We start from the raw sequence: 25,792 nt of genomic DNA on the forward strand, positions 1-25,792 counted from the left end.
AGGCTGACTTTTATCCTCAAACAAATATAATTATGAATTTCGTTCCATTCCAAACCCCATTAGTTGACTTGCGTGACAGTATACATGGAGACTTGAGACTTGTGACGCAGTTTCATTAAATGAAGTTTCCTTCACCATCCCTACTGGCTTTTAGACAGACAGATTAGATAGAGGTCATCTGATGCTACTCAGCCAGTGGCTCTGAGAGCTTTATGGCATGAGATGTACATCATTGTGTACGTACTTACCAATCTACCCACTGGACATATCTTCTGCCTGCCCTCTGTACCTCTTAAGTGACGGACACTGGACAGACCCCAGACCTGCAGCACTCAGGGCTACTCCTTATCACTGCTGTCAGTCCCCATTAGTAGTCTGCTGAAGATGGGGCCCTATCTGATGTGTGTGTGTGTGTGTGTGTGTGTGTGTGTGTGTGTGTGTGTGTGTGTGTGTGTGTGTGTGTGTGTGTGTGTGTGTGCAGCGTGCGTGTGCTTCCGTGTGTGCATGTCTTTGTTACTGCATGGATGCCTGTATTTTGTGTCTGGATGTCTTTAAGGGGGAGAACAGGTGTTGGATGTCTAATGAATGAAGCATTACACATTAGCTACAAAGTTTCCTATAGGAAAAGGACACAAGGTCTTTGAACATAGTTTAGCTGCGGGGGGAAAACATGCTCCCTTTGTGCACCGCTGTTTACTGTTTTAATTAGCATTGTTAATTGGCTCTTTGTATCACCCTGGTGACAGGCCTGTCACTTGATGGTATTGATGGCGCTGATGTCCCTAATTTGTCTTCTTGTTAGGGATGGTCTACTGTGGACGCTGGTGTTTTGTTCCTTGTCATTGGGGCATCATTGTCCGTCTGTCTGTTTAGACTGGGCACATGACACTGAAAGCAGATAAACAGCTTGGTAAACAAATCATCTGTCGTATCTGCTGTGGAGTGTCCATTTTCCCGTTGTATTGTCACCTCATCAGCCCCATGGTGGCTTGTCCTTGAGTCACAACAAAGGCCTTTATCGATCCTACAAGAGGGTAGAGGAGATATTAAAGCCCCTCATGCTCCAATGACAGAGAGACGCTCCTTCCTTCCAACGCTGCAGCAGCATCCTCTCTGCCCCATTGTAGATCTGTCTGGCCAGAGCACCCAGCACAACTCTACTCTTCTCATTGACCTGACATTCCAATGTCCCAAAAGTTGAGTTTCCATCACCTTATCCAACAAGCAGCACAAAGAGGTCCTCTCTGAGCTTTACTGTAGTCTACCTCCCCTGTCCTGTTCTCCAGCTGATAACACAATGAAGCACACCCTAATTTACCACCCAATTTCTTGCCATGTTTCCTGAGGACATCCTGTATTCCCTGGCCTGTCCTCTCTGTGAGTTACAGTAGAATGGACTGCTATTGAGTTCAGAGCCAGCTGTCTAGTGTCCAGTCATTTAGCCTGATGTCCTGCATTTGTCTCCAGGCAGGGAGATTTAGTATAGAAATTAGCCTGAGAGGAAGATATTGTCCATCTTGGCAGGGAAGGTCCTTCAGGGAAGGGTAATTCTCTGCCTGACTGTGCCGATGGGCCTACTTATATTGGGCAGCCTTGTTTTCTATGGAGACAAGGAATTGGAAGGAACTTTGATAGTAATAGAGAAATTCTGATGTGCGCCTTCATTCTGAAAGGGAAAATGTACTGTCTAGGTGTTCTAAGTGGAATGTGACATTTTGTGTCAGTAAAATACTTACTTATTGCCAACTGCATACATTTTTTGCTTTATGCACCGTTGCAGGAAGGGATGCTAAACTTCAACCCCCCTTGATTATGCAACACCTTTTCCTCCTGCCTGGTGTATTGAGTTGATGTTTTGGAACTTTCCGCCCTCCTTCGCGGGTTGCGCTCAGGCTGTGCTTTGGCAGAGTCCTCACTTCCTGCCGCTAGCAGCTCATCCCGACCGCTCTGGTTTCCCTTGGCAACGGGTCAGCAGCCAATCAGGGTGTTGGAGTGTCCCGCCCGCAGCTGTGATGCAGATGAAGTCTTTTCCTTCCGAAGCGGCCGTCCATCACCAACTTCCTGTAATAGATGTGAGATGTGACATCACAAGCTGAGAGGCCATCTGCACTCCACGGGTTCCTGGGCTATTTCTGTCATTGCTCAGAGCATGCGTTCGCGCTGGCGCCAGTTCTGTTGATCAAGGGGTAACACAAAACTTTCTCAAGGTCAAAATGAAGATGTCAGGGATACATGAGGGATGGTGATCTCTCAGTGGCTGGAGTGGCTGGTGTAGGATAACCTCCTGGAGAGCACTCTGGGTTAAAACAGATCTCTATTGGATTGTAACAGTCATTGTGTATGGAGGACAAGTATGTTGTACTGCATCATGTCTTCAGAAGAATCCTCAAAATTATAGCGCTCACTTCAGAGGATGGTCAACATGACATAAGGCTAGAATTAAGATACTGCATGTTACCTTTCTAACATAACTAGAGAATAAGGTTATTTTAACTATAGATGCATAGCAGGTTATGAGCCTAAAATAGTTAATGGCATGATGCAGAGGTTGTAGCCCCAGACAGATGGGGTGTAAATACAAGAGCTGGAGCCGTGCGGAGAGTGCCCATCAACCTGCTGAGTGACAAATGGAGGCCCACAGAGACACCACCTTTTCAGGCTAAGGTGACAGAGTAGCAACAGTGGGGTATGGAAGGGGGATGAGGAAGGTGCTAGCACTCAAAGCCAAAATGGGGCAAATGGGAGGCACCCTACATGCCTTCTCTGTTAATCTAGGGCATGTTAGCTTCCATACAGTGTGTGTGGTGTGTGTGTGTTCATGCGTGTGTTCACTGAAAAGACACAAAGGCATGGACCTCTACCCAGACACTCCATTCAGCCCAAGGATGGATTGTTTATGAGTTAACAGCTTTGGATAATAGGATTTCACCTATAGGGCCTAGGATTTATGTTTCCTAGGTAATTTCTGAGCGTTGAAAGGAATTGGAAAAATACAAATAAAAAACCACTGAATCACTTTCTTTATATATTTTTTCACGGGCACTTGTTTCAATCACAGAGGTGTGACAGATAGACAGGTCATACCTGAACATCAACAAGGAAATGACAAGAGGTGAACGATTATGTCTCTGTGTCATTTAATCATTTTGGTCTGTCTGGTAAAGAATACGTTCATAACAGCAAAGCAATATGGATTATTGGTTGTTGTCACTCATTCTTTTCTTGTTCTGGCCCTATGAATTATAATCATACATGAGGGAATTTTTTTCTCTCATTGCTTTCCCTATTGGCTTAACAGTATTTATGTGTACTGATTCATCCAGATTGACCACAATTTTGCTGTTGATGTTGTCTACATTTTGCCCTAATCTAAATCCTCTTGTTATTATCTGTGTTTGCGATCTAATGTAGCTCAGCGTCATGGCAACAGCATGCAGAGTGGCCACACAGTTTTATGATCAAGTGTCTCAAGTTATTGATGCCCTCCATAATATGGTGGGGGCTGGGGGCTAGACTTACGAATGTTTAAAAAGCCTAGGCAGTAAGTAATTGCCACTGGGATGCCTTCCACCTTCGCGTTTTTGGCTGATGCAGTTGATTTACCCTCACTTAGTGCGGAACACAGTGTTTTGTACCCTGGTAATTTATACGCCACATTTCTCTACTGGTTATTGCTTAGTTATTTACTGCAAATGGTTCTATTTGTTCTGTGAGGGAAAAACTAGGGCTTTATTTATTTATTTTTTCAATTAATAGTAGAGTGTCGGAGGCAGGATTTAGAGGCTTTGTGAGATGAAACAGTGTAACTCCAGTAAAGACCTCCCAGCCAGGGAGAAATGGCCTTGTTGTTGACTATACTAAAGGCTAACAGCGCCATATGTTCATGTTATAGGAAAGAGCATTAACACAGTCCCCTCAGACATGAAGCTGGGAAGAAATGTTGCCCGCACCTTCCTCGACTACTACAGGCACAACAACTTCATTGATGACAAACCACAAATCCCAAATCACATCAACAGGTAGTGTTTCTAATGACACATTTCTATAACTTGTCCAGTTTACATCCTATTTGTTTAACTTGATAATATTCACTCATGTTTGTGTTTTTGTGTCCTCAGTATGGAGGTATTGTCCCAGGGTCGACAGGGGAATGGAAATTGGAACGGGAGGACCTCGGGGGGTGAGAGAGGAGCAGAGAGGAAGAACCACAGTATCATAGGAGAGTACTAGTCACCTGGCAATAACATACTGGAGAGACCAGTCCAGTCTGACCACTGTATAGGGCTCCTGACTCACAGGCCTACACTATCTCCACACAGCCCTCATGAAAATTAGATGCACCAGCCCAAGATAAAGGATGCAATTTCACAAACGGATAACTTTTGGATAGCATGTTAATTGGAGGGTATTTACCCATGTGACTTCATTAGAGCAAGTTGCTCTGACTTTATATGAAATGTATGGGATGGATCAAGCTGACACATGTATATCTCATGTTCCATTTGAGGCCTTCATACGTCATTCATATATTTTACCACAACGTGCTTTTTCCATTTTAGGTATTGTTTTTTATTAAGATATATTCATTCATGCATGTCATTGAAAATAAGTGCATGTGTTTTCAGTTATACATAACTTATTTTGTGTTTATCTTGCCTCTCTCTATTCTACATTACTTGGAGGGGTTTAATGGGAGGGGTAACCCATTTTTGTTTAGTCATGACATCAGTATCTAAGTATTCTGTTGTTAAAACCTATGAAATTTAACACACATTTGTACGTTTTTCAAATTGATGTTCAGTCATTGTCAGTGCATTAGTTTACACCGGTGTTTGCGATTAAAGGAAACAGACTTAGGGTCAATTTGATTTCAACTGAAGTGATTTCATGGATTATAGTATAGATTTGAAATCCCTATAGAAAATTATGGGTATCTCTCAAGTATGAACTTGCCCTGAATTGACTGATATCCATTAATTTCCCTATCTTACTGCAATGTAAACATCTATTCAACTTATCTGTTTAGAGCACTGAGTGCTTTTTCACTGCATTATGTAAAACACGATCCATGGGATTTGCTCAACACAAAGGCATAAGTAGGAGAGTGAGAGAGAATGGTACATTAGTCAAGTGTGGCGTGAAGAACAACATGTATTTTTCAGACCAGTCATTTGGAATAAGTGAGGCAATCTGTCAGCATAACAGCATACACAAATGACTTTTACATGGTTGACGAGAAGATGGAGAGGCTGAATGAGAATGACGAAAGACATTTGTCTTTTGATGCTTTCACTGAATATGTGTCAGACCTGGACCTGTCCAACACTAAAGTGTATGTTAGCGCAACTCTCTCTCTCTCTCTCTCTCTCTCTCTCTCTCTCGCTCTCTCTCTCTCGCTCTCTCTCTCTCGCTCTCTCTCTCTCTCTCTCTCTCTCTCTCTCTCTCACTCTCTCACTCACTCACTCACTCACTCACTCTCATAAACACACACAATCTGCATACACACACACAAGAAAATGCTTCCTTCTATTCAAAGTGCATGGTCCCCACTGTGCCGCTATCATTTTAAGCTTTATCTAGAGCCATTATTCTCTATTGCGTTCTCCATGAGACTGGGCACATTACTTTCTAATTAATTGTACACAGCTATGCATGTGAGAAAGCGAGAATTGTTAATACATTTTCTCTTCAATAGTCAAGGAAATTATATTTCATATTAGCCTCCCTTACATTTGTTATGCATTATTTAGCCCCTTACCAACTCCCAGTGGCTCTTGTTTATCTAAGAGGATGGTTAATTGCAGCTGCAGGTAGCCTAGCGGTTAAGAGCAGTGGGTCAGTATCCGAAAGGTCGCTGGTTCGAATCCCCTAGCCAACTAGGTGAATATCTGTTGATGTGCCCTTGAGGAAGGCACTTAACCCTAGTTGCTCTGGATAAGAGCATCTGCCAAATTACTAAAATGTAAAAGCACAGTAAACAAGTCTGTTTAGAGCCCTGCTGTGGTCAGTGTCACCCTGTATATCACAAAGCCAGTAGAGGTTGGTGTGTATATAACTACTCATCAAAGATTGATCATTCATGTGGGGTCCAAGACTGGAAGTTTGTTTTTCCAAATACTTCTATCCAAGCATTACTAAAATAAATGCGTGGCATGGTCTAAATTCCACTTATTTGATCGCTCTGCGGCGCTCATCATTTATCAGGACATCATAACTATTGATTCTCAATCTGCCCAATAAATGGTTTTGTTGGATCCACTGAACACAGTCTACAAAATGAGGATTTGCCTGAATTCCAGTTTTATTTTCCCCCAAGAGTCACATGACCACCAATATCTCTGCTTTGCTAGAGTCAGCGTAGTGCAGAAGGTGTCGTATGCTGAGAATTGAGGAGGATGTGTCAAGGGTGAGGGATCCTGTGAGTAGTAGATCTGTGCCAGCACAGAGGGATAGGCTAACGAGTGATATATGCTTCAGTATGGTTGGCTTCTTAGCGTTCATAGCAATGGTTATCAACTGTGCCACAGAAATGGAACGTAAATCACAGAAAATAGATGTTGTGGTGGCAGCTTCAGAGAAGTATTTGGGTATACGAGACGAGATTTGACTTTAGAATAGTTACAGGGTGGTTTGAGTGGTGGTGTCCCGTCCTCCCAGGCCGTTGGCATGGTGCAGGAGCAGATAAGGTGAACGTAGTGGAATGGGGTAGTGGGCTTTTAATGAGTGTAGGGTTAGTTGGAAGGGTGTTTTTTTGTATATATATATATATATTTGTTTTACTTTTCCCTTTTCCCATTTTGTATCACAAAGTATAATGGATGTATATTATAATCCAGTTGGGGGCAGTAATGCAACATATTGGATGCCAACCGCCTTTAACTGCCAAAGAAGAAGAAGAAGAAGAAGAAGAAGAAGCAGCCCATTATCTCTGCTCTCCCTGTTGGTGTTTGGCAGCTATGACAACGAAGTTTGAAAATGGGTGGGTTGACACCTCAAAAAAAGAAGCTTTCCTCCTCCAAAATGTCTAAGAAAGCTCTGAAATGCACCGTGCAAATGGAAATCAAAGCTGTAAGTACAACCTGATATGTTATTTTCCCTCACTACGTTTTTACTTGATCCATAACGCCAATAATATATTAGCAAATGAGCTAATCTTTGCTAGCAAACGTTAGCTTGCTATTCATCTTCCAATCATCAATATACACACACTAGTGTCTAGAACTACTGCAGCCAACTGCTCTCACTGTGAGTAAAAGTAAACTCCCAAGCAAAATAGCTAGATCAATAACGTTAGGCTTGCCAGCCCATTGGGTTTGTCTTTTAACGTTAGCTAATAATAGCTACTAGTTAGCAACTTGTTGCACAAAGCAAACAATTGCTATCTAGCCCAGTAGCTAGCTACAATTGATTTGTTTGATTACAGATTACTTGTCCAGGGGTTGTGTTACCCAATCAGGAAGACATATACCTGAGTGTCTGCGTCATGGGACAGTTCAAGAAGACTCTCTGCCTGCCGCCTGTATTCCCTCTTCTATTCCATGAGAAGATGGTCTTTGTGAAGGTAAGAAGGATAGAAAACACACACTATACCCCGACCCACAACATTGCTTACAGCAACACAAAACAACCGTATTGTCACCTGCAAACTTGCTTTCGTATGTTCTTTATCTCCATCTGAAGACGTTCACAGGAGCTGCTGACCCAGGTCACATTGTGGACATCCTAGAAGGTAGTCATTTCTCATTTTGAGCCTTTCTGAGATCTCATTTCATAACATAAAAATCTTATGTCTCTGTTATCTTCCTATAGCTGACACAACATCCTTTGAACTGATTCAGCTTGTGCCTCCAGGTATGACTTTCCAGAAATGTTTTTAAAAGGTCTAACAGTTCATGGTTTTTAAGCATGATAGGGACATGGATTTCATAATTTCTAAAAGTAATCTGTTTACAAATAATCTCTTGAGTTGTTTTTTTCACACTACCTACACTGAGTATACAAAACATTAAGAACACCTGCGGAATGCTTTCGAAACCTTGTAGAGTCCATGCCCTAACGAATTGAGTCAGTTCTGAGGGCTAAAGGGGTGCAACTCAATATTAGGAAAGTGTTCCTAATGTTTGATATACTCAGTGTATATTATCTGTTGTTAATGAGCATGGCTCTACAGTAGATAGAACAATGAACTCATGAAACAAATACCAAAAACTACACTGAACAAAATTATAAATGCAACATGTAAAGTGCTGGTCCCATGTTTCATGAGCTGAAATAAAAGATCCCAGAAATGTTCCATATGCACAAAAAGCTTATTTCTCTCATTTTGTGCACACATTTGTTTACATCCCTGTTAGTGAGCATTTGATCCTTTGTCAAGATAATCCAACCATCTGACAGGTGTGGCATATCAAGAAGCTGATTAAACAGCATGATCATTACACAAGTGCACCTTGTGTTGGGGACAATAAAAGGCCACTCTAAAATGTGCAATTTGGTCACACAACACAATGCCACAGATGTGTCAAGTTTTGAGGGAGTGTGCAATTGGCATACTGACTGCAGGAATGTCCACCAGAGCTGTTTCCAGAGAATTGAATGTTCATTTCTCTACCATAAGCTGCCTCCAATGTCGTTTTGTAGAATTTGGCAGTATATCCAATCGGCCTCACAACCGCAGACCACGTGTAACCACGCCAGCCCTCCACATCCGGCTTCTTCACCTGCGGGATCGTCTGAGATTGGGTGTGTGCTCATTCTGATTGGCTGGGCCTGGTTCCCCAGTGGGTGGGCCTATGCCCACCCATGGCTGTGCCCCTGCCCGGTCATGTGAAATCCATAGATTAGGGGCTAATTTATTTATTTCAATTGACTGATTTCCTTATATGAACTGTAACTCTTTTTGAAATTGTTGCGTTTATATGCTTGTTCAGTATATCTTTTGGTATTTGTTTCATTAGTCCATTGTTGATATAGTCCCAAAATGCTTTGCATGTCAGCAATCACATTTTCAAGATATATAACTTTCAAAATACAGAAATACAGCTGGTATGATGCATCATACCTTCTGTATTTTGAAAGTAATATCTTGAAAACTTGATTGCTGACATGCAAAACATTTTGGGACTATATCAACAATGGACTAATGAAACAAATACCAAAAGATAGTTTTTGGGTGGAGTTTTACTTTAAGCTATATATTGCTCTGTGGTTTTAGAGGGGGATATTTTGGCCACTATTGAAGAGAACACCAGAGAATTCCTCTATCCAGGCCCCAAGCTGACGCCTAGAGCCGGTGGTCCCGAGAGAGAGATGCTGATGAGGAGATCTATCTGTTTCCCTGTGGGTGCACCACCTCCTCCACAGGCTTTGTCATATGTTAAACATCTCCAAAGCCAATTTCCTTCCATTTTGTTTTCTTGAGAATACAATGATTGTAGATTTTGTGTTTGCAAATTGATCTTGCAAGCGGTGTGTTATCTGAAGTCACTCTGGTTGGCTTTCCATCTCCTTGTTAAAGGCTTTTGTTTTCTACTGTCCCCTCAGGGAATCTCTCCTAAAGTGGAGTTTGCAACCATGTCTGTCATTGAGGAATGTGATGGGAAAGATAGCCAGCCTCAGCCTGCCTCCCCTGTAAGTGTGTGTCCTCTCCTCACCGCCCTCATCACACCAATGTTCCCGTGTTCATAATGAATTGTTCAGCTGTGAGAGATTTGAATGATACCCAGACAGCCATAGTTAAAAGGAAGGAGAAGATGGTTTCTCATTGCCACACAAGACAGTGATCTAAATGGTTATTTGATTGTAAAGCATGTCTTATAGCACATTTCCCTTTATCTTTGCTCTTGTGTACTTTTGAATTGATTCTCCCACTTCACTATAGGCTTACTTAACGGTGGGAGTACTACCTAACATTTTGTGTAGTCAGTTTAGGTTTGCAGCCTGTATTGGATTTTATTGTACGGTAGGCTCCACATATAGTGAGCTGAACATGTATAATCTTAGGCTGTATCAATTATCCTTACACTTGTCAAGACTCTTGTCTTAGAGACAGTCAAGATATATGTAAATTGCTTTACATGTTATCATTCAGATTTTTATGTCCTTGATAAAACACGTTGTTGAAAAATACAAAATCAGGCTGATATAATGCTACTATATCAACATTGGTACCTTCAACAGTTAACATTTATTTAATTTATTTCCTTCCTGTTCAAAATGAGGCAGCGGTTGATCGTGCCACATATAAGAGCTCAGTAATCCCCCTAGTTTGACATTGACTAATTATTTCTGGACTTCTACAGAATGGCATTGTCTATCATTCTAGTCATTTTCCACCATATACCTATTTTGTTGCCATGGCTACTGACATCCCTGTAGTTTAGCAGCACATTTAAGGGTATCCTCTCCTTGTGAATGTAATTATAGAGAAGCAGATCAGTGGAATTGATATCCAGGCCCAGTTCCTGGTGTCTTTATGTGCTTTGTTTAGAGGAAGAGCCAGTCAATCAGTGTTCATATCCCCTGTTCTCACCTGGCTTCTCCTCACTGTGTCCTTTGGATTTAAAGGGCAACTTGTGCTCAGTTGCATAACATTTCCATTTACTTTTCCAAACGGAAGATTTGCAGCTCCTTTCAGGATTTGTTTCATAACGGGTGCTATCAATTTTGATAGTGTAATCCGCTCTGAAGGCTATGCTTTAAAGGGGTATTTGGCAGACAGACAGCAGGAGAGCGAGAGCAAGGTAGTCATCCATTCTCCCTGAACTTAAAAGCCCCTGCAGTCAGACCAAAAAAACAAACCTTAGGCCTTTGAGTGTTGTGAAATGTAGGACCATTCTCCAGGTGCTGTTACCAGAGCCATTTATTTTAATAAGCATTATTGACAAAATGGCAGGATTTGGATGGGTGTAGGTATTCTGTCGTGACCCCCAAGGAGATGGGAATCAGAGTGAAGTGATAGGGAGAAGCATCATTGATGCTGCCTTTAGCCTTTCTTCATATGATACTAATGGATACTCAGGATTCTCATTACCCTGGCAGGTTGAGCAATGCACTGAGGCTCCTCTTTTCCACTTTTATAATAGGAACCCTTTAAAATGTCCTGCCCTGTAATGGAGAATTCAGTCATTATTTTCTCCCTCTGTCTCTTGTATCTAGTCTCTAAGACAGCTGTCTTGTCTATTTCCACTGTTGTCACTCCTTTTTTGTCTGTGTTTGTGTGCATGTCACTCTTTGTGAAGTCTCATGGTGTGGACTTGACATGGCATTCTTTTTAAATGGGTTTTCTTCGACATGATTTGCATCCGTTTGAATGGGTCTCGTTTCTTGTTTTATAAGCTACTTGTGGCTCAGGCTTTGTTGTTTCAAGGACACCCTGCTTTATCACCCGTTACCAATACCACCCCACTATTCACATCAGACAAGCACCACTCATGTTGGAAAATTGTCCTTCTGTGTTTACACCAAAAAAAGAGAAAATAATAGAGAAAAAACAACTTAGTTTAATTTCATTAAATCGGTCCACTCCAAATGGCAATCTCAATCAGGATTTATTTATTCAATTTCCTAAAAATGAGTTAATATGCCAGGATGTCCCAATTAGCATTTAAATTATCTTTATTTTACAACCATGTAATGCTATTATTAGTCTGAAGTTGGCCATCAAATGCAATTAACATTTTTTAAACGTATTTATCCGGGCATCGCCCGCAGGAACTAAGATATTGCTTCTCAGAATTATGTTAGTGACCATTAGAATTATTGAAGTCATTTTGCAACCAAGGTGATATCCCAGCACAGCGGTGTTATTTACGTTGCATAGTTTTAATGGGGGGGGGGGGCAGGCAGGCAGGCAGGCAGGCAGGCAGGCAATCAATCAATCTACCACCCCACTATCAGATTAGGGGTGGGGACAATTTATGCTTTTTGTCCCCCCACTTTTTATCTGAAATCACCATCACCCACTGATTAACTTGACATTTTTGCAGATTAAAAATGTTTTGAGCTAGTACTTTGTCAAGATTTATCTTTAGAAAGTAGCATGGCATTCAATATAATGCAGCTTTTTTTTTTTTCCTGTCTCAAAAGTGAATGGTTTGAAATGTTAAGGAGAGCTTCTCCCACTCTGACCAATGAATGCGACCATGCGTAGCAAAAATGATTGCTTTCCTTTATGAAATTACCCTGTTCATGTAAAAATGACCAAATACACTGACTGTTTAAAGCAAAACAACCAAAACTATTTCTTATGGTGAACCTGACAAATCTAAATAAAATCTGAATGATTGCAACCCCCAATCAGCAGTTGGATGTTAGTTGCGTCCACTCCGGTAGGCTAAAACACAATTTTCTACAGAGCATTTGGTAACAATGACCCAGCAAATTACATTGGTTGTCACTCAACTACTAAAGCCTATGATTTGACATTGCGAAAGCCATTTTAAAAGCATCTGAATGTGCCGTGCAGATGTACAAATAGCCAATTAGAACAGGGATAGGCCTACCTCTCGTTGGCGCGAGCAGCTGTCTCCAACACTGTGGTCCTCTGTAGCTCAATTGGTAGAGCATGGCGCTTGTAACGCCAGGGTAGTGGGTTCGATCCCCGGGACCACCCATATGTAAAAATGTATGCGCACATGACTAAGTCGCTTTGGATAAAAGCGTCTGCTAAATGGCATTATTATTATTATTATTATTATTATTATTACTGTGCGCACAGTTGTTAACCAGTTAAATGTAATCTACGTAATCCCCAAAAGTAATTATTTATCATTAGAGGGCCATAAACAATCATTAGTAATGCTGCATACTCAAAGGTTAAAATCTCACCTTTCAGGTAAAGATAAGTTATAAATTGGTGGTGTAGTCAGTTTTGAGGACACAGCCTCAAGTACACAGTACAAATATGATAAAAATATGAAATATTTTATGTATTTCCTATTCAACAAAACTGTATGAATAAGGCTTGAAATGACTTATATGCTTTCTACCTATAGCATAATCAAATTATAAAATGACTAACTATAATATTTAACCTTCCTTATAACTGTAAAATACATATTTCTAAAGGTCTCTCTTGATCAAAACGTCTGCCCCCATCATTGTGAATGTCTCACAGAGCGCTAGCTTGGCTTCCTGAACTCGTTAGGAACTCGCCTTTCATCTCATATTAATCTATGACAAACAGAAAGTGTTTTTTGTTTAAAATCTATGAATTATTTTAGATGAATGGCTATAAATTGTGTCCCTATACCGGGATAGTTGCTGCTCAATATGCGATATGTGACAAGAAGGACGTTGTAAACAACAGCCAACTTTCCGGAACATAGACATGTCATATATGGGCAGAAAGCCTAAATTCTTGTTAATCTAACTGCAGTGTCCTGCTATTACAGCAAGAAAATACCATGCTATTGTTTGAGGATAGTGCACAACAACAAAACACTTTTCACAGCAACTGGTTTGGTACATTCACCTCTGAAGGTAAATAATGTACTTACATTCAGTAATCTTGCTCTGATTTGTCATCCTGAGGGTCCCAGAGATAAAATGTAGTGTAGTTTTGTTTGAAAAATCTATTTTATATTCAAATGTAGGAAATGGGTTGTACAGTTTGACCCCACTGCTGTCTCTGGCTCCACACCCGCCCGGCCATCTAGAGGTGTGATGGTTAGTGTCTTTTCTGTAGGGAAGCTAATGATCCATCATGTATGACATTCCTGGGAGTGTGTAAACTTAAATGTTTTATTACCATAGCATTTTTGTATGTTCTCTATAGTTATGTACATGAAAATGTAAACATTTACCAATTCGGCACATTTGGGAAAACTCCTGGCAGACTTGATACAAAATATTGTGTAGTGATGGGGCGGCAGGTAGCTTAGTGGTTAAGAGCGTTGTGCCAGTAACCGAAAGGTCGCTGGTTCTAATCCCCGAGCCGACTAGCCCTTGAGCAAGGCACTTAACCCTAATTGCTCCTGTAAGTCGCTCTGGATAAGAGCGTCTGCTAAATGACAAAAATGTAAAATGATGTAATTCTTCACTGGATCAGTCTGAAACGTTGCACACTCACTGCTGCCATCTTGTGGACAACATCTAAATTACACCTAGAATCCTATATCACTGTCTGGCCTTTCTCTTGCATTTCAAAGATGATTCTAAAAATAAAACGCTTCTTTTTTTTGTATTATCTTCTACCAGATCTGTGTTATATTCTCCTACATTTAATTTCACATTTCGACCAACTTCAAAGTGTTTCCTTTCAAATTATATCAAGAATATGCATATCCTTGCTTCAGGTCCTGAGCGACAGGCAGTTAGATTTGGGTATGTCATTTTAGGCTTTTTTTTTGTTTTGTTTTAAAGGGTCCGATCCGTAATTAACGTCCCATCCGAAAGACTGAATCCTACACAGGGCAATGTCCCCAATCACTGCCCTAGCTTCAGAGGTAAACCAGCAGTGGGATTCAGGGTGGTATGCTGCTGGCCACTCTCTCCTGTTGTGCTACGAAGTAACAATTGCAGGCATGTGTTTTGTCCGTGGCTGTGATGTAGGGTTCGGAAGAGCGATTGAAATGGTAGGAGGTAAATCCCAACTTCAAGTGGTTTCAGATATCACATCCTACGTATCCGTGGGAACCAGGGCTAAAACCTCAACGCAAGCCATTTCGATCTACGGTATCCATAGATAGATTTTATAAGCGAAAAATGTAGGTCGGTACCAGAACCACGCAGGTCCCCTAAAGAGGTTTAACTGACAGTCATATGCAGTTACATGCATAAAGTTTGATAGGCTACTGAACTGAAGGAAAGCACGCATCAATTCAGTCACAACAGATAAGAGGTATTTTCGGAATATAACAATATGAGTAAAAAACATTTGAACCGGCTATTCGTAACGTTTGAATCGGTTTTCTGACCGATGCATGCTTCATTTGGATCAGTTTGGGCTCCCGCAGACTGATGTACTCCTTTCTTAAACATTTGAACCGATGTATATCGGTGAATCATTACATCCCTAATATCTGGTTAGATATAGTATGCTTGGCCTATGCTCTTAAATCCACATAACTCCTATGTTTTAACAAACAAACAATCACAATATTTGAAATATCAAAAAGTAGCGTATTTGTGCAATTGCAGTATACAGCCAAGTTGCAGTTGTGGTCACATGATTCTTGTGGACTCCAACCTGTTGCCCCTCCCTTTGCAGCCTTGTTGTAGTCCATCCCCAGCCAGACCGTCCCCAGCGAGGCGTAGACCAGTCAGCAGGGCTGTCGGGAGCCCTAGACAGACGCTGAAAGGGAAGGATCTGAGTCTGACTGGTCCATCCAGTGGATATGAGCAGCCCACTGTGGCCTCCCAGGCCCGTGCTCCCTCTCCCTACACCCACCGCAGGATGTGCCAACTGTCTGAGGAGGCCCGGCAGAGACTCAGCTACCTTCAACTTGGGCCCTACAGGTTCAAGAAGGAAACAGAGCCCCAGATCCCCTTTGTGGTTGGTGTTGTTTACCTGTCTTGCTGTCTGATAAACAGTTGGTCTGACTGTTTGTCTATATGTGTGTAGAGATACAGTGGATTTAAAAAGTCTACACACCCCTCTTAAAATGACAGGTTTTTGTGATGTAAAAGAATGAGACAAAGAAATCATGTCAGAACTTTTTCCACCTGTAATGTGACCTATAACGTGATCAATTACATTGAAAAAAAAACTGAAATCTTTGAGGGGGAAAAATAAAGAATAAAAAACTCACAATAACCTGGTTGCACACCCTTAAACTAATACATTGTTGAAGCACCTTTTGATTTTATTACAGCACTGTCTTTTTGGGTAGGAGTCTATTATCATGGCACATCTTGACGTGGCAATATTTGCCCACTCTTCTTTGCAAAAGCGCTCCAACTCTGTCAGATTGCGAGGACATCTCCTGTGCACAGCCCTCTTCAGATCACCCCAGAGATGTTCAATTGGATTCAGGTCTGGGCTCTGGCTGGGCCATTCCGAAACGTTAATCTTCTTCTGGTGAAGCCATGCTTTTGTGGATTTGGATGTGTGCTTTGGGTCGTTGTCATTCTGAAAGGTAACTTCCTCTTCATCTTCAGCTTTCTAATGGACGCCTGAAGGTTTTGTGCCAAAATTGCCTGGTATTTGGAACTGTTCATAATTCCCTCCACCCTGACTAAGGCCCCGGTTCCAGCTGAAGAAAAATAGCCCCAAAGCATGATGCTGCCACCACCATGCTTCACTGTGGGTATGGTGTTCTTTGGGTGATGTGCAGTGTTTTTGCGGCAAACATACCTTTTGGAATTATGGCCAAAAAGTTCAACCTTGGTTTCATCAGACCATAACACATTTTCCCACTTGCTTTTGGGGGACTTGATGTTTGTTTTTGCAAACTTCAGCCGGGCTTGGATGTTTTTCTTTGTAAGAAAAGGCTTCAGTCTTGCCACCCTACCCCATAGCCCATTTATATGAAGAATACGGGAGATTGTTGTCACATGTAGCACACAGCCAGTACTTGCCAGAAATTCCTGCAGTTCCTTTAATGTTGCTGTAGGCCTCTTGGAAGCCTCCCTGACCAGTTTTCTTCTCGTCTTTTCATACATTTTGGAGGGACGTCCAGTTCTTGGTAATGTCTCTGTTGTGCCATATTTTCTCCACTTGATGATGACTGTCTTCACTGTGTTCCATGGTATATGTAATGCTTTGGAAATTATTTTGTACCCTTCTCCTGACTGATATCTTTCAACAATGAGATCCCTCTGATGCTTTGGAAGCGCTCTGCGGACCATGGCTTTTGCTCTGAAATGCAACTAAGAAAATGTCAGGAAAATCCTACTAGAACAGCTGAACTTTATTTGTGATTAATCAGAGTCACTTTAAATGATGGCAGGTGTGTAATGACTTCTATTTAACATGAGTTTGAATGTGATTGGTTAATTCTGAACACAGCCACATCCCCAGGTATAAGAGGGTGTGCACACTTATGCAACCAGGTTATTGGAAGGTTTTTATTTTTCATTTTTCCCCCTCAAAGATTTCCGTTTGTTTTTCAATTGAATTGTTCACATTATAGGTCACATTAACAGTGGAAAAAGTTCTGACATGATTTATCTTTGTCTCATTCTTTTACATCACAAAAACCTGGTGTTTTAACAGGGGCGTGTAGACTTTTTATATCCACTGTGTGTGTATATATATATATATCAGCCCAGTTTTCAATGTCCTATTATCTTACTTCTCAGTTAGGCTAGGCTATTCCATCAGCACTTCTTTCACTCGCTTTCTTTTAAGGATCTCTGCATGCATTGTAAGTATAAATAGTTCACCCTTGTTTGCTGCAAACATTTAAAATGTACCAGGATTGAAGGATTTGCATATATTTTATAGGGAAGGTATTGCTATGATCAAGCCCAATAGATCCCAAGCCCCTGGGCATGGATTGAGAATAACTGGAAGGCCTTTCACTGGCTCCTCATGTTTCTGTTTGATTGTTAATTTAAATAACATCCAGTCCTGAGGTGTAAATATCAAAGCTGTCATTAAAGTAAAGATTGGGATTTAGCTGTGATATCAGTGTGGCATTTTCCAGCAATGCAGCCTTTAAAAAGGGAGCGTTTTACAAGAGGAAATCCCGGGGCTACAATTAACCTAGTTAATTAAGAGTCAAACCATGATTAACAAATAGTTACCTATTGAAGTAGCTGAGCCCCGCACTGAATGCATTATCAATGTGTGTTTAAAGCCTGCACTGCGCATGTATGTGGAAGCAAATAGCTAATTTCTTCAGTGCGTGTAATAGTCATGTTTTAATTGCCAGTGGTTTAATTGAAGAGTGTGGGGTTCAGTTGACACATCAGCTCCTAATAGAGGTTGAGTTAGTGGTGTCGGTCAGCCTAAAAAGTTTCTCTCTTTGGTTAAACCTTTTTATAGTCTTTATATAACTTTTGATTAACTCTGGAATTAAAGATAAATATAGCAGGAGAAATTAGCTCCCTGTGTGTCATTACATACTGCTTAGTTAGCACCTCTATTATTATTATTATTACTATGTTAATTACTGACTTTAGCTGATTGTTTTGTATTTTATATGCTACAGGTCTCCAGTACTCTGAGTGCCTCCATGATGGAGACTCCATCTCGTCTCTCCTCTAAAAGAAGCCTTCCCCACAGCAGGTCCACCAGCTTTGCTGCAGACAACTCAGGAGGTGAGTAATTATGTGTAGCAATATCTGTGTTGGTGGATGTAGATACATTGTATTTGTTTATATACCTGACTAACTTACAGGTTACCACTTTTGCATTGTATGGTACAGTACTGTTATTCAAATTTTTTCTCCTTAGATTTCTCTCTCCTTGGCAGCTACAGACCAACGCCTGTTAAAGTAAGTCAATATATAGAATACAGTGGGGAAAAAAAGTATTTAGTCAGCCACCAATTGTGCAAGTTCTCCCACTTAAAAAGATGAGAGAGGCCTGTAATTTTCATCATAGGTACACGTCAACTATGACAGACAAAAGGAGAAAAGAAAATCACATTGTAGGATTTTTTATGAATTTATTTGCAAATTATGGTGGAAAATAAGTATTTGGTCAATAACAAAAGTTTCTCAATACTTTGTTATATACCCTTTGTTGGCAATGACACAGGTCAAACGTTTTCTGTAAGTCTTCACAAGGTTTTCACACACTGTTGCTGGTATTTTGGCCCATTCCTCCATGCAGATCTCCTCTAGAGCAGTGATGTTTTGGGGCTGTCGCTGGGCAACACAGACTTTCAACTCCCTCCAAAGATTTTCTATGGGGTTGAGATCTGGAGACTGGCTAGGCCACTCCAGGACCTTGAAATGCTTCTTACGAAGCCACTCCTTCGTTGCCCGGGCGGTGTGTTTGGGATCATTGTCATGCTGAAAGATCCAGCCACATTTCATCTTCAATGCCCTTGCTGATGGAAGGAGGTTTTCACTCAAAATCTCACGATACATGGCCCCATTCATTCTTTCCTTTACACGGATCAGTTGTCCTGGTCCCTTTGCAGAAAAAACAGCCCCAAAGCATGATGTTTCCACCCCCATGCTTCATAGTAGGTATGGTGTTCTTTGGATGCAACTCAGCATTCTTTGTCCTCCAAACACGACCGAGTTGAGTTTTTACCAAAAAGTTCTATTTTGGTTTCATCTGACCATATGACATTCTCCCAATCCTCTTCTGGATCATCCAAATGCACTCTAGCAAACTTCAGACGGGCCTGGACATGTACTGGCTTAAGCAGGGGGACACGTCTCGCACTGCAGGATTTGAGTCCCTGGCGGCGTAGTGTGTTACTGATGGTAGGCTTTGTTACTTTGGTCCCAGCTCTCTGCAGGTCATTCACTAGGTCCCCCCGTGTGGTTCTGGGATTTTTGCTCACCGTTCTTGTGATCATTTTGACCCCACGGGGTGAGATCTTGCGTGAAGCCCCAGATCGAGGGAGATTATCAGTGGTCTTGTATGTCTTCCATTTCCTAATAATTGCTCCCACAGTTGATTTCTTCAAACCAAGCTGCTTACCTATTGCAGATTCAGTCTTCCCAGCCTGGTGCAGGTCTACAATTTTGTTTCTGGTGTCCTTTGACAGCTCTTTGGTGTTGGCCATAGTGGAGTTTGGAGTGTGACTGTTTGAGGTTGTGGACAGGTGTCTTTTATACTGATAACAAGTTCAAACAGGTGCCATTAATACAGGTAACGAGTGGAGGACAGAGGAGACTCTTAAAGATGAAGTTACAGGTCTGTGAGAGCCAGAAATCTTGCTTATTTGTAGGTGACCAAATACTTATTTTCCACCATAATTTGCAAATAAATTCATAAAAAATCCTACAATGTGATTTTCTTTTCTCATTTTGTCTGTCATAGTTGAAGTGTACCTATGATGAAAATTACAGGCCTCTCTCATCTTTTTAAGTGGGAGAACTTGCACAATTGGTGGCTGACTAAATACTTTTTTCCCCGACTGTATATATAACACATGAAAGACTATATTATGTGAATAATAAACATTATATGAATGATTTGGTGCTTGAAAAAAATGGAAATATATTGTATTTCAAATACTGCATGTCTTTATGTGATTAAAGGTCCAATGCAGCTGTTTTTATCTCAATATCAAATCATTTCTGGGTAACAATGAAGTACCTTACTGGGATTGTTTTAAATTAAAATGGTCAAAAAGAAACAAAAATAGCTTCTTAGCAAAGAGCAAATTCTCAAGCAAGAATTGGTGTTCTGAGTGGGGAGGGGAAAATAATTGAAAACTAGCTGTTATTGGCAGGGAGGTTTGGAACTCTTTCTTATTGGTCTATTAACTAATTTACCGCCTGGTGATGTCAACAGGCAGGCCAAAACTTTTCAAACAGCTCTTACACTAAAAGGGTATTAACATCATTTTCGCAATTTCCCAGTATTATATTCCAACCTCATATTGTGGAAATGTATATAAAACACAGGAAAATCACGTTTTTGACTGCACTGGGCCTTTAGGAGAAATAATGCAGTGCGTTCAACTGTGCTGATCAAAGGTCTTCTTGTCTTTCTCCAGGTAGGCACTGGCTGTCTGAAGAATCAGAAATCCCCAGGGAAGTCTTCCAGACAGGACTGTTCCAGAACCACAGTCAGGATGGCTCGGTCAGCCCTGGCTGCCCAGTCCTCTACCCCAGTGTGTGGCCCGAGGAGTCCCTTGCTCAGCCGCACCTCGCTCAGAGAGCGGTAACAACACACCCGCTACTGGAACACAGTTTAACACTCATGCATTTTTCTGTCTTGGCCTCTTATGGGCTTTTTTAGTTTCCCACACAGCTGTCCTCCTGAGATAAAGTTAGATAATAAGGAGCATAATTAAAGTCCCTGCTAATGACTTGGTGTTTTGTCTCTGCCGTCCCCCGAGTAGTTTGTGCAGATCAACAATGGCAAGATCTGAATCTGTGTCATTAGGTATCTTCTCTAGCTTGACATCGCTACGTTTTTCTCCCAGCTGAGTAAAAAGGGGAAGAAAAATAGTTTTTTGGTAGAATTTGACTTGACTTTGTCATGCTCGGAGCTAAGCTATTTGTGTTTGCTCAACAGATGTTGAAAGGACTGCGGGAGAAACCAACTCTCCAATATTTCCAATTATATGGTATTGACAATGTGGACCTCATGAGAGCCTCAGACTTTGTACTTGTAATCTTTATTTTGATCACACTCTACAGCCAAGATTAATATCCCCCTCTCTCAAATGACAGGATCTGATGTCTTGTCATGTTTGTTCATTACTTAAAAGAAAAAAAAGGATCCATGAGAAAACAAAGGAAAATGGTATTGATTGTGTTTCAGCGAGACCGACTGCATTTGACCTGACGCACACTTTAATACATTCTGAGAGACCCTGTTATTGATCTGAACAGCTGCGAGCTAAACCAACAAATGTTTGGTTGTTTGTTACGCCACCTCCCTTTTTTCAGTTCATAAGTAAACATTAAAATCAATAGGCAATTTTAAACTGGAAAGTAAATTGTAGGAAATGAATGATGCTTCTCTCAATTGAAAACGCGACAGAAGTCACAGAGCTGGAGATTAAGCTGGGCTTTGTAGATTCCGACGACGGGAGAAGGAGCACGTCTTGTGGAAGTCTTTGATGGAAAAGCAAATGATAGATCCTTACATCAACTTTGCCCTCCACCCTCAGTCTATTCATGTTCTGATGACCTGTCCTTTATGACTATCTGAAGCAGTGACTACATTTTAGCTGATTAAAGATAAAAAGCAGCACCAAATGGCAAGACAGCACGACTCCCTTACCAATCAGATGGCAAGACAGCACGACTCCCTTACCAATCAGATGGCAAGACAGCACGACTCCCTTACCAATCAGATGGCAAGACAGCACGACTCCCTTACAAATCAGATGTGGATTGGAAGTAATACAGCGCTTAGAAGTATTTACTTTGTCTTTTGTAAGCCTCCTCTTATATGGCCCTTTTGCCAGTTAACGGACAGCACTTCTTTTTTATGTTGTACAAAAAAATAAGTCTGTGTCCCTAGACTAATAGACAGTATTCTCATTGTTGACGTTACACAGTTTAGGATCGGAACACAGAACCCAATCACACTTTTAGAAGAGTTCAATTCAAAGAAATGTGAAACATTCAAAGCATCAATAATCTAGAGTAGTTACCTACATGCTCCTTGGGATACAGCACAGACTAGTGGAGAAAAGGAGTACTGTTCAGAACACAGATTACTTTTCTTTTTTGAGTGTTGGGGACAATATTGCAGATACATTTTGATTTGGTTTCCTGCTTACCATAATGTTACATACTTTGTTGTGTGAAGGGGATGTGATGCGACTGTGATGTCATTATTCTAGGTTCCATAGTAGTGCGTCCAGTCCGTCTAAGGAGATCCACAGTCGAGTCCAGAAGATTCTCCACACCCATGCTACTGACAGGAAACTACACTTTGTGAGTAACCTATGACCTTTTAGGATAGACAAAGCATAGGCTCCTACTGATATTGACAGATCAATGCCTAAGAAGCATTTATAATATGGAGCTTGGAACACTTTTGTTGGTTATGAAGATTAATATGCATGTTATGGAACATTAGTTCTGCACTACATCTTTGTCTAGGCTTGATTTTACTTATTTGATGAGCTGAACTTCCTCTCACCTCTGTGTTGATTGTTGTTCCCCATTTCAATTTAAAGCCTTGAAATACCTGTTCGGCTCGGTTTACCTCAAATGGAAAAAGCTGTCGAGTTGGCAGGTGTTGCGTTAATAAGACGTATCACTTCCCACCCTTTGCTGTTTGACATGTCCTGATGGCGAAACCAAAGGGAAATCTGTTTAATTACTCTAAAGCTGTCTGAAATCCGCTCTGAAATAAAAGGGAGACGGGGTTCTGTGGGTGGGAGATCTTCAGGCAGTAAGCTTCTGTTAAGGGCTCATCTTCTCTAGCACAAACAGAGAGAAGGTACCAAGGAGCCTCAGCATGGTGCCAACCGCTACATGGCTGAAGCAGAGCTTCAAGAGGAAGAAATGCCTAATCCACACATAATTAAAAGGAAAGACTGAGGGGGATTTACTAAAAGAGAATGAAATCAAACAACTGAAAGAGCTTAACTTTAAATAGGATATTTTTGAATTATAGTAAACAGTGCTATATTTTTAGGGTTTGTGCAATGAATTGATTCGCTAATGTCACATATTTGTCACACACTTGGGAGTGTATAATCTGTTAATATTTTCAGTAATGCTCAATAATAGTAACAATAAACAAAATATTTGTATATTTTCAGGACGAAGATGGGTGTTCGGCTAAGCGGGGGCCTCAGCTCTCCTGTGAAGACTCTTTATGCGACAGCCAGGCCTTCCAGGACAGGTACACACACTCTAGGCCTATCATAATACCATGAAACACCTAATAACTGACATCTTCATGTCATCATAATAATAACCAGAAAGAGGCTTTCTACCGTTTTGACAATATATTTTTGTTTGGCAATTAATCCTGTCTGTTTTTATATGTTAGTTATCTTTGAACAATAATTAGAACGATGTGCACTAATGGTCTGTACTGTAGCATTAATGTTCTTCTTAACCTGATGCCTTTTCTGATGTCCTCCCGCTGCAGGGACACTACTGGAGAGACATCTGTCCACCTGGACAATGGGACATTATGGAGCAGCCAGGTTGCCCGCTACACAGGGAAACACCACAGGGCTGTGTTTGAGGACAGTCTGGGACTCATCTACAAGAACTTGTACAGGAGGGCCTCCAGCACCACCTGAGACCTACATAAATCATTGCTTCAGACACCTGGCTGGGCTCCAATTATGACTGTGGTGGTACTTGAGATGGCTAAGATGAAGGAACACTGAGCTATACTATAACCAAAACTTTGTCATATGATGTGCCCAGGTGACCGACTGATTCATGAACTAATAGTTTTGCAAAAATAGTTTCACTTTAGCACAAGAGTATATGTAAACAGGTGGAGTAACATTCATGAAAATGATTTATAGGGTTACATTCGTGCACTAACAATGGTTTTATTTATACTTTTTTATAAAGACAGGCATTTTGACGCTAAGAATGTTTTACTCTAAACTGATTTAATAACTGTACTTTGAAGGAGACAGATTAAATATTCATTTTGAATTGTCTTTGTCTAATTTGTGGAACTAATTCTTATTAACAACTTGGGATGTAAAATCCAACAAGATCTGCTACTCAAAGTAATTTGAAGTTGACCCTTCTGCTCCTAATGGCAGAAACATGGTTCCTGACTGTTCTGTAGGGTAGTCTGCTGGAGATGAGCTCCAGAGAGTCCACCATCTGTGGTTTAGCCAGAGAACGGGCCACCAGGACAGAAGGCTTGACAGTGCAGCGCAAGTGTCTTTTTTTTACCCTTTCCACGTGATGTGTCCAATAGAGCTCTGAAGCTGCTGGCCGCAAACACACTGAACCAACAGGAGGCCGGCAAGATTTTTCTGGGTAGAAACTGGTTGAGCAGATAATTCATTTGATCTCTTTGTATGTGGATTTGTACCCACAGAGACAAATAAAATGTTCCAGCAAAAATACACATAATGGGAAGGATTACAGAGAATAGCTTTTGTAAAACAGTCCCTTTGGGCACAATGCAGCCCGTTCAACTCAATTGGCTTTTCTGGATGGAGCAAAAGACAACGTACAGTAGACCAATGGCGTAAGCTGGTTTTGATTTATTGAACATTGGAAAGTTGAGTTAGACATTTGCTCAAAAAAAATGAGTGCTTGAACTAAGTATGTCCTGTTTGTCATCCTGTAGTATTTTTTTAATTTAACCTAAAAAATTTTTTTGATATGTCAGGGAAAGGTATGTGAATAGTTCCCCAGTGTTTCTTGGCAGTTCAGAGCCGCTCTTCAGCTTTACTTAAGTATACTAATGGGGAAACTCCTAACCAATATAGCATAGGCTAATGGTGGCTATGCATAATACATTTGAAATCTTGATTCCATTGTTTATAGCCCCTAATGTAAACAAAGGCCCAGTGCAGTCAAATGTGATTTTCCTGCATTTTTATATACACTGAACAAAAATGCAACATGTAAAGCGTTGGTCCCATGTTTCATGAGCTGAAATAAAAGTTCCCAGAAATGTTCCATACGCACAAAAAGCTTCTCAAATGTTGTACACAAATGTTTACATCCCCGTTAGTGAGCATTTCTCCTTTGCCAAGATAATCCATCCACCTGACAGGTGTGGTATATCAAGAAGAGAATTTGGCAGAAAGTCCAACTGGCCTCAACCTCAGACCACGTGTATCATTGTGAAAAGAGTGCCCCATAGTGGTGTTATGGTATGGGCAGGCATAAGCTACAGACACACTTGCATTTTATCGATGGCAATTTGAATGCACAAAAATACCCCATAGATTAGGGCCTAATGAATTTATTTAAATTGACTGATTTCCTCATGAACTTTAACTCAGTAAAAATCAATGAAATTGTTACAGGTTGCATTTATATATTTTGTTGTATATATCCACACTAAGCCTTTGGAATGATACTGAGAAATTGTGGTAATGTCCTTGTTTGAAAAGACTGCCAGAAATGTCAGCCGTTTTGGTGGGATGGAGTTTTGGCCTGCCTGTTGACATCACCAGGCGGTAAATTAGTTGATAGACCAATAAGAAAGTTCCAATCCTCTCTGCCAATAACAGCTAGTTTTCAATTTCCCCGCCCCCACTCCGACTAATCCCAGACAGTCCTGACAAAATTCTTGCTTGAGAAATTG

General features: G+C 41.0%; 2 protein-coding genes across 4 annotated transcripts in view; both read left to right on the top strand.

Annotated features, from left to right (window-relative positions):
- The window catches only part of agbl4 (AGBL carboxypeptidase 4), a 369,255-nt gene extending 363,852 nt beyond the window's left edge, over nt 1-5,403 (top strand). For 2 of the 3 annotated variants that reach the window (XM_041839343.2, XM_041839344.2), the window contains exons 12-13: nt 3,911-4,019; nt 4,119-5,403. In XM_041839343.2, the coding sequence (XP_041695277.2) occupies nt 3,911-4,019; nt 4,119-4,230 (221 nt within the window). In that variant the 3' untranslated portion in view covers nt 4,231-5,403. The remainder of the gene's footprint in view (nt 1-3,910; nt 4,020-4,118) is intronic. The other variant, XM_041839345.2, reaches the window with a different exon arrangement.
- Nucleotides 5,404-6,890: 1,487 nt separating this feature from the next.
- spata6 (spermatogenesis associated 6) lies at nt 6,891-24,171 on the top strand. Its single transcript, XM_041839349.2, has 13 exons — nt 6,891-7,068; nt 7,424-7,561; nt 7,681-7,729; nt 7,810-7,851; nt 9,215-9,339; nt 9,544-9,630; nt 15,212-15,496; nt 18,099-18,207; nt 18,344-18,384; nt 20,574-20,740; nt 22,380-22,473; nt 23,310-23,392; nt 23,645-24,171. The coding sequence occupies exons 1-13, from the start codon at nt 6,976-6,978 to the stop codon at nt 23,799-23,801; spliced, it is 1,470 nt and encodes a 489-aa protein (XP_041695283.2). The 5' UTR covers nt 6,891-6,975; the 3' UTR covers nt 23,802-24,171.
- The last annotated feature ends 1,621 nt before the right edge of the window (nt 24,172-25,792 follow it).

The sequence above is a fragment of the Coregonus clupeaformis genome, chromosome 20 (assembly GCF_020615455.1).
Source record: "Coregonus clupeaformis isolate EN_2021a chromosome 20, ASM2061545v1, whole genome shotgun sequence".
Lineage (NCBI taxonomy): Eukaryota > Metazoa > Chordata > Actinopteri > Salmoniformes > Salmonidae > Coregonus > Coregonus clupeaformis.

Coding starts and splice junctions, on each gene's coding strand:
- spata6 (XM_041839349.2), top strand. CDS start 6,976: ATGGGTGGGTTGACACCTCAAAAAAAGAAGCTTTCCTCCTCCAAAATG. Junction 7,852..9,214: donor GATTCAGCTTGTGCCTCCAG/GTATGACTTTCC, acceptor CTGTGGTTTTAG/AGGGGGATATTTTGGCCACT. Junction 20,741..22,379: donor CGCACCTCGCTCAGAGAGCG/GTAACAACACAC, acceptor TCATTATTCTAG/GTTCCATAGTAGTGCGTCCA.